The following is a 17,694-nucleotide window of genomic DNA, read 5'->3' as shown; positions in this document are numbered from 1 at the left end:
TTAAAAAAAACTCCTCTTTCTCCGCCCAAGTCAACATCTCCTGTATCCATGGAGCTGCTATTGGAGGAAATACGCTCATTTCGGCCTTTTCTCGATGAAATTGGAACACTCCACCCTTTCATGGAGGAGACTAATGCCAAGCTTCAAGTTCTCACGGACAATTGGTCTCAAATTGAAACGAGAGTCTCTTCTGTGGAACACTCTGTTGCATCTTTTCAGGAATCACAAGCCAAAGTTACACATTTGTCTTCACAAGTAGGAGCTCTTCAAAAGCAGGTGGAGGAGTTGGAAAATAGAGGCAGGCGTAATAATCTTCGCATCTACGGCCTTGCAGAAAATCTTGAAGGGTCCGACCCGATTGCCTTTTTTAAATCCTTCCTTCCTAAACTGCTCCATCTACCACAGGATACATCTCTCAACATCCAACGTGCACATCGTCTGGGCTGTTTACCCACATCCCTCTCCATGTCTCAAAGGCCTAGGGGTGTCATCCTCTACTTCCTGGAGTATACTGATCTTTTGAAAGTTCTAGCAGCGGCGAAGGCTCTTCCCAAACTGACATGGCTTGACTCCCCACTTTTCTTCGCTCAGGATTATGCCAAAGCTACTGCCAACCGTAGGAAAGCTTTCCTCAGCATGAGAGAGGTCCTTCGCGCCATGGGTGCCCGATATGGCTTATATCATCCGTGTCTGTTCAAGGTTACCTATAATAACAAAACCACCACCTATGAAGATCCAGTGAGATTGCAGAGTTTCATCAATGCTCATCGTACCTCTACTATGGATACCTCCGGTCCTTCATCTTCCTCTCCTGGTTGATTCTTCACATTGCACGCTTGTTTGGAGACTTACGCTCTTTTATTGCTGTGTTGTTGTTCGCCTCATGTTTTAGGCTAATTCCTTGGTTCTGTTAATCACTTCATGTCCTACTCATAAGTTCTGTTGTTCTGGTTTCCCCTTTTTTTTGAAGTTTCTTGTTTACTTGCTTGTTTTCCTCCTTTTACATATTATGACGTTTCCCATTGTGTTCGTTCCCTCATCTTCATTTTTTGCTACTGCTTTCTGTTTTGTATTACCTTTTCAGCTTTACCCCGCATTTGTTTCCACAGGAACCCATTGATCCATGATGACATCGCCCTGGTTCCTTGCCCGGCTATCCTCAGTTGTGTTGCCTTCCCTACCTGGCTCCTTCCCCCCTCATCTTCTTCTCGTATTCTCCCTTAGTAGGTATGTTTTCCTCATGTTTTTTGTACCATTTTTGTTTCTTGTTCCACTTCACTTCCCTTTCCTTTATCAACATACTTCCTGTTTTCCTTTACGATGATGTTCTTTGCTCTTCTGGTCATACTAACTCTTTTACTACTTTAATTCATTTTTCTTTCTTACTCCTTTCTCCATCCATCAACACCCCTTTCTTATCTCTCACTTTTCATTCATCGTTCTTGGACCTTTTTCCTATTTTTGTTCTCACTCTTCTTGTACACTTCTTCCTTCTTCCTCATTTCACTTCCATTTTTCTATGTATCCTTTTGTCCACTCATTCTTCTTTTTCCAATCTCTTCTTTTTCTACTCCTCATTAATTCTTGGATGCACTGCTCAGCCAATTTATGAATTTTATTTGTAAACGATGTCTTTAAATTTGGTTTCATGGAATGTTAAGGGTATTAACTCACCTGTTAAGCGACAGCGTATTTTATCTCACCTGGCCAAATTAAATACTGATATTGCATTTCTTCAAGAAACTCACCTATCGGACACAGAATCTGATAAACTTAAGAGAGGATGGGTGGGTGAAGTCTTTTTTTCACAGGGCGATGGGAAACGTAATGGTGTTGCCATTCTCTGCCGTAAGTCACTTCCTCTATTGGTCATTTCTCAAGATTCTGATACCAATGGTAGATGGACGCATGTCAGACTATCACTTAGAGGTGTTCCAATCTCTCTCCTTAATGTCTATGGTCCCACGACGGGTGACCCCCTTTTTTGGGCTGACCTTTCTCCCCGTATCACTCAATTTATGGATGATAACTTCATCCTTGCGGGAGACTGTAATCACCCTCTTGATCCTTTTTTGGACAGGAAATCCGATGCTACTTATATTCCCACAAGGCCCCACAAATTGTTTACCCAAGCTATTTCGCAACATAAGCTTGTTGACTCCTGGCGTTTATGTAACCCAACTTTGCAAGAATTTACTTTTTATTCCCCCCATCATCGTTCTCAGTCACGGCTCGATTATATTTTTGTTTCACACGCTCTCTCTCAAACTCTAAAGGCGGCAGAAATTGGTCCAATTTTACTTTCGGATCACGCCCATGTCTTGATTAGTCTTGAAGTTTTACCCAAAACTGAGGGTCCTAAGAGATGGCGTTTCAATAATGCTCTCCTTCTAGACCCCAATTTTTCTTCTTCTTTTTCTGCCTTTTTTGATGAATTCTTCCTTTTTAATGATGTCCCTCCTGTTTCGAAACACACTCTCTGGGATGCTTTTAAGGCAGCTGCCCGTGATTTCATTATTAACTTTGTTGCTAAAAAACGTAGGTCTGCTCGTTACTTCACCAAAACCCTTCTTCAGGATATTAAGAGATTGGAACACGCCTATTTTACCTCACACTCATCAGATAGTCTGACATCTCTGGTTGCTGCCAAACTTAAATTCAATGAAAAGTCTACTGAAGATGCTTCTTTATATTTGCTTAAATCTAGTGCCAAGTTTTATGGTGGTCGGAACAAAGCCGGGAAGATTCTTGCTAATTACTTAAAGGTCAAACAAAATAAAATAAACATTGAATCGATATATGATGATGATGCCCATTTACATCACAAAGATGCTGACATTCTTGCAACTTTTTCACATTTCTATGAATCCCTATACACTTCAGATACACCTTCTTCCCCTCAGACTCTTGCTCACTTTTTCTCTACCATTCAACTCCCTCCTTCTTTCCCTCTTGACCTCTCCTCTTTAGAATCTGATGCCTCACAAAGAGAGCTGCTTACCGCCCTTAACCGTTTAAAACTGAACAAAGCGCCTGGCCCTGACGGGTTCACTGTTGAGTTTTATCTTCATTTTTCAAAGCTTCTTATTCCAAAACTTCACTCCCTTATACGCTCTTTTGCTGAATTGGGTGCTTCTTCTGGCACCTTTTCCGACGCTCATATTTGTTTAATTCCCAAACCAGGGAAGGATGTCCAATATTGTAAAAATTATAGACCCATTTCCCTAGTTAACATAGATTACAAAATTTTTGCCAAATTATTAGCACTTAGGTTGGACCATCTGCTCCCTGATCTCCTCGGAGATGAACAATCAGGTTTTGTCAAAGGCCGTTATATTACAGATAATACCAGACTCTTATTCAACATCTTGACAAAATCCTCACACCTCCAATCTTCTCTTGCAGCCATTGCCTTGGACGCTGAAAAGGCATTCGACAGGGTTGAGTGGCCGTACCTCTTTCACACCCTTAATTGGTTTGGATTTAGCCCTAAATTTATTTCCCTAGTTTCGCTGTTATACTCTCATCCACGTGCTGCAGTTTACGCAAACGGCCAAGTCTCTCCTTATTTTGCTCTTGGTCGAGGTGTCCGTCAAGGCTGTCCTCTTTCGCCCTTCCTTTTCAACCTGGCCCTAGAACCTTTTTTATCTAGACTTCGTCAAAACCCTAATATTCATGGCTTTCATACTAATGATTTATCCATAAAATTGGCTGCTTATGCAGATGACATTTTACTATTCATCGCTAACCCTACTGTCTCTATTCCCGCTTTTTTAGCGGAAGTTCGACACTATTCCTCAATCTCCGGCTACAAGCTTAATAATGATAAGTGCAAAATTTTACCTTTGACAAAGTTCACTTTTAAGAATGATTTTAGTGCCTCAAACTTTACCTGGAGTCCTTCCAATATTAAATATTTAGGTTTGCATATTACTCCCTCGATCCCTGATACAGTCTCCCTTTGTTTAACCAAATGCATCCAGAAATTATCTGATCTTACTGCTAGATGACACCCTCTTTACTTGTCCTGGTGGGGTCGCCTAGATACCATCAAAATGATGCTTTCTCCTGTTATTCTTTATACCCTATCTAATATTCCGATTGCTATTCCAGCTAAATACATAAAACAAATTAATTCAATTCTCTCTTCCTTTCTTTGGAGTAAGAGAAAACCCAGAATGTCTCTGGCTAGGCTCATTCGTCCTGTTTCTGATGGTGGAGTTAATTTTCCGGATTTTTCTGCCTATCACAAGGCTTTTTTGTTACGTCAATCCTCTTTCTGGTTACAAGATCCAGCTTCTCCCTGCCCTTTGTGGACCAAGGTAGAACGCCTCTTTCTCTCACCTTTCTCTTTCGCCGAATGTATCTCCTTTTCACGCAAGCCTGCCTCAATTCTCACTCCGATACATAAGTTTACCCTTAAACTCCTCCTATCCTCCAAGCCCCCGCCCCCCGCTTGCATTGCTGATTTCCTCTCCTCCACTATATGGCATAATAAATATCTTTTGATCCGAGGTAGGCCCATTCTTTGGAAATCTTGGAGAACCAAAGGGCTGCTCTGGATCTCACAATTGTTCTCAAACTCCGTCTTCTTACCTTTCCATACTCTTCGTCTCACCTTTCACTTACCTCTTTCTTCTCTTCCCCAATATCTCCTACTTAAAGCATCAGTTCTGGACACTTATAATACACTTCCCCACTCTCGCCCTCTTGCATCTAATCCTGATCCTCTCACTCACCTCCATTCTACCTTACTTACCTTTCCAAAAGCCGCACTCCTATATAAACATCTTCATACAAGCACTCTCCCTAGACTCAAAAGCAAAGTAGAGGAGCAGTGGGAGACTGACCTTTCTTTATCCTGGCCCACCTCCACTTGGGATAAGATCTGGTTGAAGATTCGCAAATCCTCCAGAGCTGCCTCCCTCACGCAATCCCTTTTTTTTATTTATAACCGTTTACTTCATACTCCTTCCACCCTTCATAAACGTTTTCCCACCACACCAGATACATGCTGGTCATGTGCTTCCCCAAATGCTACATTGTTTCACATGTTGTTCCTTTGCAAGAATGTCCATGCCTTCTGGTTACAAGTATGGGCTCAACTCAATGTCATTTTTTCAACTACTGTTCCTTTTTCACACGCTCATATTTTTCTAGGTAGCCTTTCTCCTTGTTGGGACCACACTGATCTTAATGTTCGAATTGTTGATTTATTATTAGCAGTTGCCTTTCAACAAATCACGGTCAACTGGAAATCTACATCGAGTATTACGTTTAAAGCTTGGTGGTACAATGTGTGTCATAACCATAGACTAGATACTGCTTTTGTTTTTCCTCCGCAGATGGCGACTAAACGTGCTGAGTTATGGCTTCCTATCACCTCATATTTAGATACTTGTACAACCCGTTCCTTTCGTCCTCGACCTGCTCAGCAGGAAGTCCCTAAACCCCCATGATACCCTTTACATTTCTTCTTGTTAGTTAATCTATTTTACTGCGTAGCTATATTTGCATTTTATTATATTGCATATTTACTGTATTTTGTATTCTTGCTTTTCCATGATTCGTTTCTATACTATGAATTGTTTATTTCCCATTGTATTGCTGCTCTATCTTTTTATTAATCCATCATCGTATATTTCCCTTTCCCTTTTTGCCCCCTTTTTTTTTTCCCTACAGTACTTGTTCATAATTTGTTCCTTTACCATGCACTTCTTACAATAAAATTTTTTGAACTGAAAAAAAAGTGATACTATTCAACTCGAGGCCTGCAATAATTAAAGATAACACATACATTTCTTCTGTGTTATATTTCACAATCCATATAAACCTGTTGACCATCTTAATACATTCTTCTCCATTATTCTATGCCTCCTTATGAATTGGGCGGAGCAGTATGTCATGGAAATACTACCCCGCCCGCTTCTAAGTATTTCCGGTTATAGGACCACACCCAGTAAAACCAAAAACTTCTGAGTAGACATTTCTAAAATGTGAGAAAGCCCCCAAATCTAGAACTGCCTGCAATAAAAGACCTGGTATTTCAGGCTTTAGCATGATATTAAACGTTCCAGGGCATGAAAACTTGCAAGTGCAGTAAGAAGGTGGGGGCATACTGCTTGGGCTCTGGCATTACCCCATCTAATTACTAAGCATTTTGACATAAAGGATGAAATGCATAGAGAGTTGTGTCTTGGAGATATAGAAAAAAACGCTTGGCTCCATTAATTGGGTCTTGCTTCTCGAATCCTTTCTTCCCCAAAGAAGAAAAAGGGAATATGGGTGTATCACTTGATTTTATGCCAAAGGGACCACAAGAGACATTTTAAATTTCACTATATCATGTTTGAGAATATAATGCACCAAATGGTAGCCATGAAAAGATATAAATACACCTCTTACAACCTCCAACCACTCTTAGGAGTGTAATATATGTGTACTGCAAAGTTTGTTAAAGATATCAAGTGAGCGCCAAAAATACACTGCCGCTACATCCTTTTTTTAAAGTTTGAGATTACACTCACCAGTAAAGTATGATCTTATTTGAGAATGTAGTTCTCTAACTTGCGATGGTGTAACCCTATAAGTGCAGATTTGTGGTGGCAGGCACTGGGTCATAGATAACTACACCTTCAATGCCAGTGTGGGGGCTTCTCAGCTAAGGCGAAGGAGCAATACCCGCTGCTTCAGCCGTAAGCTGACTACAAAAAATAAAATGAAAACTTTGTTATTATCATTTTGCTTTTCTATTCAGCTTGCAGCTGAAGTCAAGCAGGAGGGGAGGAGTTGGGCTCTCCGCGTCACTAGGGAGGAGAGGTGGCAGCACCTAAAGTGTGCATGACACTTAGGCTGGCTATCTCAGGCCAGTCAAAGCGCCATGCGCACTCTGCATGTTCACCACCCAGGCTGTATTACAGCCTGGGTGGAGAACATGCACAGCCGGCAAACCCCAATGCTCAGGCCAATCACAGCGCTGCTAAAGCAGCGTTGTGGTTAGTCAGGGGATTCTGGGAGGCTATGTGCTTCCTGCCGAGAGTAGGACAGAGAAAGAAGAGGCGGTGGTTGGCAGTAAAGTGTGAATTTTGTTCATTATTAAATCCTCATCATTCTCCCTCTCCCTCCGCCCACCACCCCTGGTCGGTAGCGGCTGCTACTGTTCAATGCAGGTACAACGAATAAAAATACTAGTGTCATAATTTCCTACCACAGACAGCAGATTGAAACAAGTTATTCTTTCAGGTCATCCAAATCAGTATCGCAGCAATGATTTAGGGATGGCATAAGCTCACACTTTTCATCCTCCACCCCTTTTATTTATTTATTAACCACAGATGAGACTGCCAAAAGTTTCATTCAGGCCAATGTAGTCAGCCTTAAATGGATTCAAAGGTAAACCTCTTCCTTTCTTTCTCCATCTCTTCTGCTGTCTTCCTTCAATCCTTATTTCCGTCTCATCCTCCCTCCCTCTCCTCCGCACTCCCTTCTTCCTACCTCTCTTCCTCCCACCCGCTCTTATTTTCCCTCCTTTCTTTATTTTCATTTTCGCTTTCCTTTTCCCTTTCTTCATGTGTTGCCTTTTGTATTCCCTCCTTCTCTCCATCAATTCCACCCTTCCATAAATCACTCACTGGACACAGACAGAAGAGTCAATACACGGAACTACAGATACCTTATTTTTGTAGCCAAGTAAGACAATTTACAATAGATCATATAATTGACTTTCATCGTTCTCGCATAGTGCAAGTTTTGTAATTAATAGATGCCCACCACAGGTCAGTCTCTCTCAGAGATATTGCATACTGCACTGCAGTAAATATTTGTGCGGTAAGAAAATCTATTAACATAGTTTAGAGTATCCGCTTCCCCTCCATAATTACACCTCATCAACTGCTGAACGACAGAAAACAACAAGCTTTGGCAAACCAAATAGACCAGGCTTCAAAGTACGGTGTCAACATATTAACTTTACCAATATTTGTTTGCATTGGCTCTTTTGAGATCTGTCTCTTTTTTAAGTTTACCATTTTAAAATGGCTGCTGACCATGTTGGAATGGTAAATGAAAATAGCCGTAGCAGTGCTCGGTGTGTTGCAATACATATGATGCATGTGCATGCACACACAAACCTGGCAGTCATCATGGAAAAGTTTCCACTTTGATATTTTTACTTTACAGTTTCAATATAGCCAACGGCCACTTAAAAGAAGTAAAGTAGAAAGAAAAAAAAGAGTGCAGGAGTGCAAAAAGAGAAGCAAGCATACCGATAGCACTTTGTAGATTATGTGGTCTCGAAAATAAACAACACAATATTTGAATAAATGTGGAGGGTGCGGGGAAGCAGGTACTAGGAAGAACAAGCAGACGAGTGAGGGAACAAGAAAAGAAGATGCACTCTCATGAAGTGCTGAATGGAAACTATAAAAATAGTCCCCTCCAGACAATAGTGGAAGGATACAGCTCATCCAGTCACACTCAATTTAAAGCAGGTATTCTCTAGGGGCTGGGACAAACACAAGTATAGGCAGTTTAGCCATCAAATAAAGAACAACAAATTGAGACTAACTCAAAGGATGGCCAATATTGACAAGGGGTTGACACAAACCCTGCACCAAATCCTGAATTGTAGGCAATAGATCTTCGACGACAAACAGCAAAAGCTACCTGTACACAGAACTAAAAAAACAGTGATTAGACTACAATCACACAGAGTCTTGTGGCTGAACAAAGATTAACGATTATATTGAGTTGTGAAAACCCTCTCGCACTCTCGGCCTCGATCATGCTCCACTGCGGAGCTGCCGAGCAGATAAACCGCACCGATAACCCGATAAAAGCACATCACTCGCGGCGCCTGGCCCGTGAACCTCAAAGCCAGGCAAAGATAACCCGAGGCTCGGCCCTGGCTTTCAAGGGATCGAGCCCTTTGACGGGCCTCCTCAGAAACCGGCTGTGAGAGTTTGTTTGGTCTGTTGCCATATTTATAACCAGCTATTCTTTTGATTTCTTCATCTGAGTTACGACTGGATCAAATGTCGGGCTGACAGCTCTCTTTTTACTTTTAAACCCCACACATTTTTTTTGAGAAACAAATATCTCGAGCACAAAGATATCATCTTTGCTCTGCTTCATTATTATGTATTGGAGACGCCAGATCATTGTAACTCCGCGCTGCCGCGACCATCTGTAAGCAACCTTCCCTCAGTTCAATGCAGGCGCGCCGTTTCAAGTTCCTTCGCTATTCTGTCAAGATCTAATGTTCAATGTACTGTTGCCGTGGCAACAATATGGTATTTTAATCCGGTGCTAAAGGTCGTTTCAGTTCCTCTTCCATCACAAAATAAAATGTTACAGAATGGAACAGTGATAATGGCTGGAATTTACAAGAACTTCGATTCCAAATCTGTTGCTTCCACGGAAATGTAATTTGTACCAAATGGAATGTTGCTCAACCTTTTCAAAGAGCTGCTACATCAAGTATGGGAAACAATTTAACTGGATGTGCTACATCAAGTATGTGAAACAATTTAACTAGATGTATTTTCAGGAAACAGTATTGCATTTACACACAATGTGTGTGTGAGTGTCTGTATCCCGTGTTTGCCCTGTGCATGATGGCTGGGGTGTGTATGGCACAGAGAGAACGTTGATGTCTCTGAGGCAATTTTTGAATTTGCTATTCCATAGGAAAATTATTTCTTGTTTTGCTAGTAAAGTTTGCCTCATATGGGGAATCTTTACAGTACTCAAAATGCATTTTTTGAACGTTAGGGCGTTTGTAGCATATTGGCCATGAGGAGCAAAAGTTATAAATGGTCAATATTCCTGTTTCATTTTTCATAAGCAGTTTTGGCCCAATCAACATCAAACAAAGCATGGACTCAGGTAAGAGTCAATGACTTTATGTGTCAGACCTGCAAACCTGAGAATACTTTTCACCATGTAAGCGTACAGGAAGGAAGGAGTGTGGCCATGGTGAGGCTGTATGACCAAGGTGAGTGGGACTTTAGACCCAATACGCCGTCATAGCAATAAGGACCTCATTTAACACCACCTCCCAAGTCCTGAGGAGGTTTCATCTTGTAGTGCAACTGTGTACAGTGTTCACACCTGAGAAGGAAACCCATTTGTGCAGTGGTTTCCGGCTCACTGCGATTGTGTCTCTTGTAAGAAGACATGAAACTGTGTGCCATTTGGCAGCATTGGGGCAAGCTTGCTGTGTGCTTGTTGTGTTTTGGTATAGAATTTTCCAGAAAGAAGGGAAAAACTGCAAAGATGTTAGGGTCTAATCTTAACTATTTTCCTGTAGCTGTTTTGAGCTATCAATATCTTTGCAGACTCACAATGAGTCTTCAAGTTCCTTGTCAGAAAACATTTAAATTGTGGAAAACAGCTGTTTTACTACTTTTTGTTGTAGTGTCTGCAGAGCCATGTTTAGCTACAAAAACCAATATGGACATTTTTGGAGACTGTTTATGCTTAGGATGGACAAAATGTGTCGATGGGTGAAAAAACCTCAGCAGAAGTCCATGGACCAGATAAAAAGTGAAATGTGCTAGGGGTAGATGTTACAAACACTTCCTCAGAGAGTGCTTGGTAGTTACTCAGGGATGTGGATGCAGGGCCTGGCCGAAGACTGCCTGTATTGAGAGAGTTTATAAGGTCCAATTAGTTTCACCATCTTGGGATTGAACATTATTGAGATGTGACCATATTAATGGGTATTCGTATTCATGAAGGCAATGTGTAAATAGTGTGCTACGTTCATGATGTATCCTCTACCTACCTAAATTGACAGATCTTTCGAAAACACTCTGAACGTTTGGCAGATTACTGCAACAAATACGGCAACACAACAACCTTTTGACCAAGGTATGTGTCTCCTAACAAGTTGACAAAAGATCACCTTGCATGACTGACTTAGACACCCGTCTCCAAAGACTATTAGCAAAAAATTGGTAAAAGCAATTTACGACCAATATGACAGAAGCTTTATGCCAGACAAACGTGTGTTTGTTATGAATGTTTTAATAAGTTTAGATAATATTTCCGTGTTCTAATCTCCCAGTACTACTTAAAATATTGGAGTATTACATGAATGTCAATGGATAAACCATTCTAAATTCTTGAAATACTGTCATCCAGCTAAGATGCAAAATACAGACTATTCATATGGATGTATGACGTTACAACGCATGCTTTTACCACGCATGCTGTTACAACGCAGTTTTTACAACGCAAACCTTTACAACGCATAGCGTTTTGGGGTGCTGGATAGTGGATAGTTTAATTTACTATTCCAACTCCAGTCCCCGTGGACACTAGGGAAGGTGTTGGATAGTAAATTAAATCTATTCCCTATCCTAGAGCGCCCCCCAGCGCAATGCGTTGTAATGGTTTTCATTGTAAAACCTGCGTTGTAAAAGCACTGCGTTGTAAAAGTTTTGTTGTAAAGGATGTTTCCCATTCATATAGGCCATAAAGTCAAACATAACAGACTTCTGTATCCGTACATATGTATCCATAGGGCAAGGCCTACATAATGTAGTGTGAACCAATCAGTCAACTAAGTATTCTTTTATCACACTTTTCATATAAAAGTTTCACTTTCATGCTGCCGCCACAATTTGACATGCATTTGTAAATAATGTTGGACTAGGACATCACTGCACAAAGGCAGCAATGTATTAGAAAATACTTTCAATTTTCTGTTGCTTAATCTAAAAGGGTTTTTCCTTTGGTTTTGACAAAAACACATATTTTAGAATCGTGTAAATAACTGTATTAATGAATATAACTATTTCTAATTTCACTTCATGTACTCAAAGAAATCATATCAAAGCTTTACCTCTGGTCATATATTATGTATTGGTTGCCTCTCAATAATTTGTGCCAGGAATATGTATGCATGTATTTATAAATGTATGTATGTAAATGGGATTTCTATAGCATTCACTTAGCAGAAATGCAGCAGAGCACGGTATATGGTCAGACACAAGTGTAAAGGCAATGAGTCAGAGGAGAGGAAACTGGGTTGTGGATGGTTACTGCATTCCGATGCAGTGTTCTTAAAAGAGGTGAGACTTCGACTTCTTCCTAAATTTGAACAGTGTTGAGGCTGTCCTGATGGATGTGAGGATATTGTTTGAAATCATGGGGGCATAGATGGAAAAGCCCCGCTGTCTGTTTTTTTACACTTCTTAGTCGGTAGTATTATGGTGTCCTGGCTGTGAGTGTTCCAAGATCCACCAGAGATGGTGAGTTGGACTTCAAAATAAGCACATGTGCTGGTCATGTTAGGTTTGTAAATGATGCAGCTGGTGAAGAAATAGTATGGGTCAGCAAAGGCTGTCAATGGAGCTCCATCAGGATGAAAATGAGGTGCTCATATTTCTTCAGGCTCTGGACAAGATGGGCCACAGCAGTGTGGAGTCTGGGAGGCCATGAAGTTTGGAATTTCTATCAATCAGATTGAACAGCTGTTCTGAAGCCACTTTCGGGAAAAAATGGCTTGAGTTTCTTTCACAGAGATAGTCGCAACAGGCCGTCTTTGTTTTTTGACAGTCTCTTCATTGAGGGTGAGGTAGGTGACCATGGTGTGCAACTTTGCATTCAGTGAAACTTGTTCAAAAACATCACGGTTCTTGTTATTGAGACAGGTTTATGCTGTATCCTGCTTATTGGTCTTGCCAATTAACAGGAATGATAGGTGTGAGCTTCAGGTAGACACTGGGCATCCAAGTGAGGATGATATGCAAGCAGTGACCTTCAAGAAGATTTGTGTATCATAAGCATATTAGTGAAACTTGATCTTCATATCTGGGAGTAGAGCACCAAGTAGCTCCATGAATAGGTTGTACATGACAGGAGACAGTATGGAGCTCATGGGGACTTCACAGGTTGTAGGGATCTTTTGAGAACTGAACATGGCCTTGGTTTTGGTTGGAGAGGGCGCCAAATGTTCAATACATCTTGGAGTAGAATCTGTTCATCGGATACGATCCCTGCCAGAGTGCCAAACGATAACATACGTTTTATCTACCAAAGCCTTTCAATAGGGCAGGTGGTACACTTCCATAGAGCCAAATTCCGGGATGCTCAATGTCTAAGAAATCAAGGGATGTGTACAACTAATGGAAATCCAGAGAACAGATCTGATTAGTAAGGAATATGACCAGTTATTCCATTAGATTAGGTAGTGGATGAATAGATGTATTCTGTACCTTGAAGTGGTCCCTGGGGTGCATAGTATATAGAAAATGAATCAGACCTAACATTCCACACACACCACAGCGTAGTGGTAGTAGTATTCATCAGCTCTTATTTTCCGTGATGTAAGAAGAAAACTCATTTTATAATAGGCCACTTATAGCCCGTCACCAGTGGAACCCTACATGTACATATCTGATCTGCCACAATTAATACCAAGTCAAATAAAAAAAAGAACCTTTTCTTCGTCAGGTGCACAATTCCAAGTTATCTTTGATTGTGCCTATGAACTGAACTCCAAAATGTGATGAAATCACAGAAAATGATGAATAAGACAACAGGCAATTTTAAAGTGAAAACAAAAATAATGCCTACAGTAATATCAAAATAGGGATCTTTCTGTACCTGCTAGCGAGTAAATTGAGGCTATGTTCCTACAGCACGTAGCCAGATCATATTAATCAGCTAAATCACCCAATTTTACAACAATGTACAGGTATGTTGCATTTTAAAAAGCTCACCAGGGTTTCCCCTTGGTGACATGCTTCATCATAAGGGCCATCTCAACTCGCTGCGGATTGAGGCATGCTGCGACTTGCAAAGTTACGTAGGAGCACTTTTGTGAGAACTATGTGTAGTGTAGTGGTGTTGTTGAGTGGGAGAGGTGAGTTAAAAATACCTAACTAGTGGGTGCAATAATTTTATTCTAGCTCCTAGTTGGTATGTCTAAAAACCAGGGTGAGATACTGGGAGAAACCTGCCTGTAATGAGTTAGGGATCCCTAGTATATGTCAATATGTTTTGAGCATCCCCAGAGCTCTTCTTCAGGACTACACAGGGTCCCGCCCTGTGTGTACCACTCAAAAGGTGACCTAAAATTAAGGTAAATAGTGAAAAATTATAAAGAAAGAAAACACTGCAACTTATATGCATACGTTAATTTATACATACGATAAACACTTTGGTAACGTAGTATTCATTACACCAGTTTTATTAGCATAATTTTGGTAAATTCACAAATGTATGCTATAACTACATGCTTTGACAGTAATTTGCAGCAAATGCACTTGATCACAGAGTGAAAAGTATCATCACATCCAAAGTGATCGAGAGGGTGCATTTCACTCTAAAATGCAGGTCTTATTTTGAATTTTGTGTAATTACATGAAATTATGCATTGTTTTCCCAGAATGGAACATATTTAAACAAAAGCAAACTAAGTGAACTTTGCACATCTCTGTAAAAAACAATACATAACTTTGCAAACCTTAGAGTATTATATGATATGATGGAAATCATAAACCGCAACTGGAATTGAGGAAGTTACAGAGACCCTCACAAACATATAAATTACACAAAATGATGCTCAGTACGCGAAAACGCAACTGACAGTGTTGAAGTAATATAAACTTAGAAATCTTCAAATAAGCAAGAATAAATTGCTGTATTGTTGGAAACATAAATAACCATGGCCCACATGCATCAAGCATTTTTGCAGTCGCAGACGGTGCGATTCCTTAAAATCGGCCGTTTGCGAATGCAAAAGTGCTTGTTGGGATGCATCATGCCATTTTAGAAGTCGCATCTTTTTTACGATTTCTAAAATTGCATTAGCATTTAAGAAATCGCAATTGTGCGATTTCTTAAATGCTATGCATCATTATAGAAAAATATGCTTTTTTTAAAATTGGAAGTGCAAATTACCACGAAGTTCAACTTCGTGGTAAATTGCGAAATTGATTAAATATGCACAAAAATGCATTTTTTAAACTGTAAAGTTACACACACACATGTCCTTAGGACATGTGTGTATGTAACCTATGCTGAAAAGTACATTTCAGGGGTGCATGGGGGGGTCCTTTGGACCCCCCCCTGCACCCATGAAATTTTCTAAGTGCCACTCGCAATTTCCATTGACTCCTATGGGCCTTTTGGCCCATAGGAATCAATGGAAATTGCGAAAATTAAGTTAAGAAATCGGTATTTCTTTGGGATTCGGTAAAAAATGCGATTTTTACCGAATCCCACAAGAATACCGAAAATATTGATGCATATCATTTTGCATTTCTTAATTTGCGATTCCTTATTTTTCGCAAATTAAGAAATGCAAAAAGACACAATGATGCATGTGGGCCCATATAACTGGAAAAAAAGAATTTAAATGCATTTTGATCCTCCCTGACTCTGTACATAAATATTTCTGGTCCAGCTTGCTTTGTTAGGTCTGTATTCCATTCAACTTCACAAAGGTTCCTGGATGAATCGCCTTTTCATAGAATAATTTGTTTAGCTAGTACTAGAATCTGCTATATAGAGATTGCAATATCATTTTGGAGGAGAAACCGAAGTGAAATAAATTAGGGGTAGAATAGATTTTGGTCAATTTAAAATCTACATTCATGATAGACTTAGTAATGGTAAGGATCTTTCTACACCAGTGTATATCACAAATATATTCATTACAATATGGTCATACCTAACACTGACCTTAATGCACTGAATGCAGATTTTGGAGCTTATGTGGAGTCTAGTATAGTCATAGGGTAATTTTCCATTGTATTAAAAGGGGCTGCGGGTCTGGTCTGGGTAAGAACTCAATACAGTAGGTGAAATGTGAAGATTCATGTTTAAAGTCATCTCTTTGCTTGATTTTGAAGTATGAAGTTCTATGCGTTGTATTTACATTTATTTCAATTAAAAGGACAATATATATGGGAAAATATACTCTTTGTCCAATCTCAATTACAAAGAAATGTGATAGGGCCTGGAGGTTCAAATATTGATTTGACAATGTGTATTAAAGCAGATAAAAGTGTTGCTTTCAACAGAAGTCAATTTCACAATTATTTGTTGCTCTTAATTATATTTTTATTTATTCACATAATTTGTTTCATCCATATTTAGTTAATATAAAAGTTATCTAGAATGTTCTAATGCTTTTAGAGGAAAGATGTATTGTTGATTTTACTCCAAATTGCATTGTCCATATATGCACTTAAATATTAAATCTATTGTCCCTTTACCATATTCTGGACTATCTGTGTTGCTGAATTGACTGTAACTAGGGCTTCATCAACATACACAGCACAATTTGTGCACATCTTCTTCATATTTATGTCCACCACCAGTGCTTGTATCATTGGTACCTACTTAAGAGCGTCACTGCTGATAGGCTGTTGATAATACATCATTTGATTCAATGTAGAGCTATTGTGATATGATTGTCTAGCATCCTAACCGAAAGACTATATCCTGATTCATTAAAGAAGTCCCTTAAATTCAAAAGATAACATAAGTTTGATCTACCAAAGCCTTTCAATAGGGCAGGTGGTACACTTCCATAGAGCCAAATTCCGGGATGCTCAATGTCTAAGAAATAAAGGAATGTGTACAACTAATGAAAATCCTGAGAACAGATCTGATTAGTAAGGAATGGGACCAGTTATTCCATTAGATTAGGTAGTGGATGAATAGATGTATTCTGTACCTTGAAGTGGCCCCTGGGGTGCATAGTATATTGAAAATTAATCAAACCTAACATGCCACACACACCACAGCGTAGTGGTAGTAGTATTCATCAGCTCCTATTTTCCGTGATGTAAGAAGAAAACTCATTTTATAATAGGCCACTTATAGCCCCTCACCAGTGGAACCCTACATGTACATATCTGATCTGCCACAATTAATACCAAGTCAAATAAAAAAAGAACCTTTTCTTCGTCAGGTGCACAATTCCAAGTTATCCTTGATTGTGCCTATCGACTGAACTCCAAAATGTGATGAAATTACAGCAAATGATGAATAAGACAACAGGCAACTTTAAAGTGAAAACAAAAATAATGCCTACAGTAATATCAAAATAGGGATCTTTCTGTACCTGCTCTGCGAGTAAATTGAGGCTATGTTCCTACAGCACGTAGCCAGATCATATTAATCAGCTAAATCACCCAATTTTACAACAATGTACAGGTATGTTGCATTTTAAAAAGCTCTTATTTTGGTATGCTTTTGTTTTTCAGTTGTAAAATTAATGGTTCACCTAAGATAACATTAACAGAAAATCAACTTACGATTTTTGTGGAACTGGCTTTGTTATTGGCTTGCTTGGAGCGTCACATCGTTCTGGAAATAAACAGTATCAACCATCAAAAGACTGTGATCTATTAAAATATGCCTACGCTGCCAAACATGCAATTAATATTTTGCAGAATTTTACAAATTATAATTAGTTGTTCTTCTCATGTACAAATGAAGTTAGGCAGGCAAAACATATTATCTGATCTATAATAAATAATGACCTACTTTGTAAGTTGTACCCCGAGTTCAGGTGCTGGGAGTCCTACAATAAAGAAAAAATATGTTAGTTTATGCTACAAATGTAATGTGTATAACATATCATTCTATGCTCTATCAAAGGCCTAATTTAATGATGTACAACCATTGGATTGTTGCCAGAAACTGACACCTGTATTGTCTGCCCACTTT

General features: G+C 39.6%; 1 protein-coding gene across 1 annotated transcript in view; it reads right to left on the bottom strand.

Annotated features, from left to right (window-relative positions):
- The window catches only part of AFF2 (ALF transcription elongation factor 2), a 971,857-nt gene that overhangs the window by 411,571 nt on the left and 542,592 nt on the right, over positions 1-17,694 (bottom strand). Inside the window, exons 6-7 of the mRNA XM_078688633.1 lie at positions 17,512-17,548; positions 17,280-17,331 (exon numbers count right to left, since the gene is read on the bottom strand). Coding sequence (XP_078544759.1) covers positions 17,280-17,331; positions 17,512-17,548 — 89 coding nt within the window. The remainder of the gene's footprint in view (positions 1-17,279; positions 17,332-17,511; positions 17,549-17,694) is intronic.

The sequence above is a fragment of the Lissotriton helveticus genome, chromosome 4_1 (genome assembly GCF_964261635.1).
Source record: "Lissotriton helveticus chromosome 4_1, aLisHel1.1, whole genome shotgun sequence".
Classification (NCBI taxonomy): Eukaryota; Metazoa; Chordata; class Amphibia; order Caudata; family Salamandridae; genus Lissotriton; species Lissotriton helveticus.
Note: the sequence above shows the minus strand (reverse complement) of the source record. Positions and strands in the feature narration are given on the sequence as shown.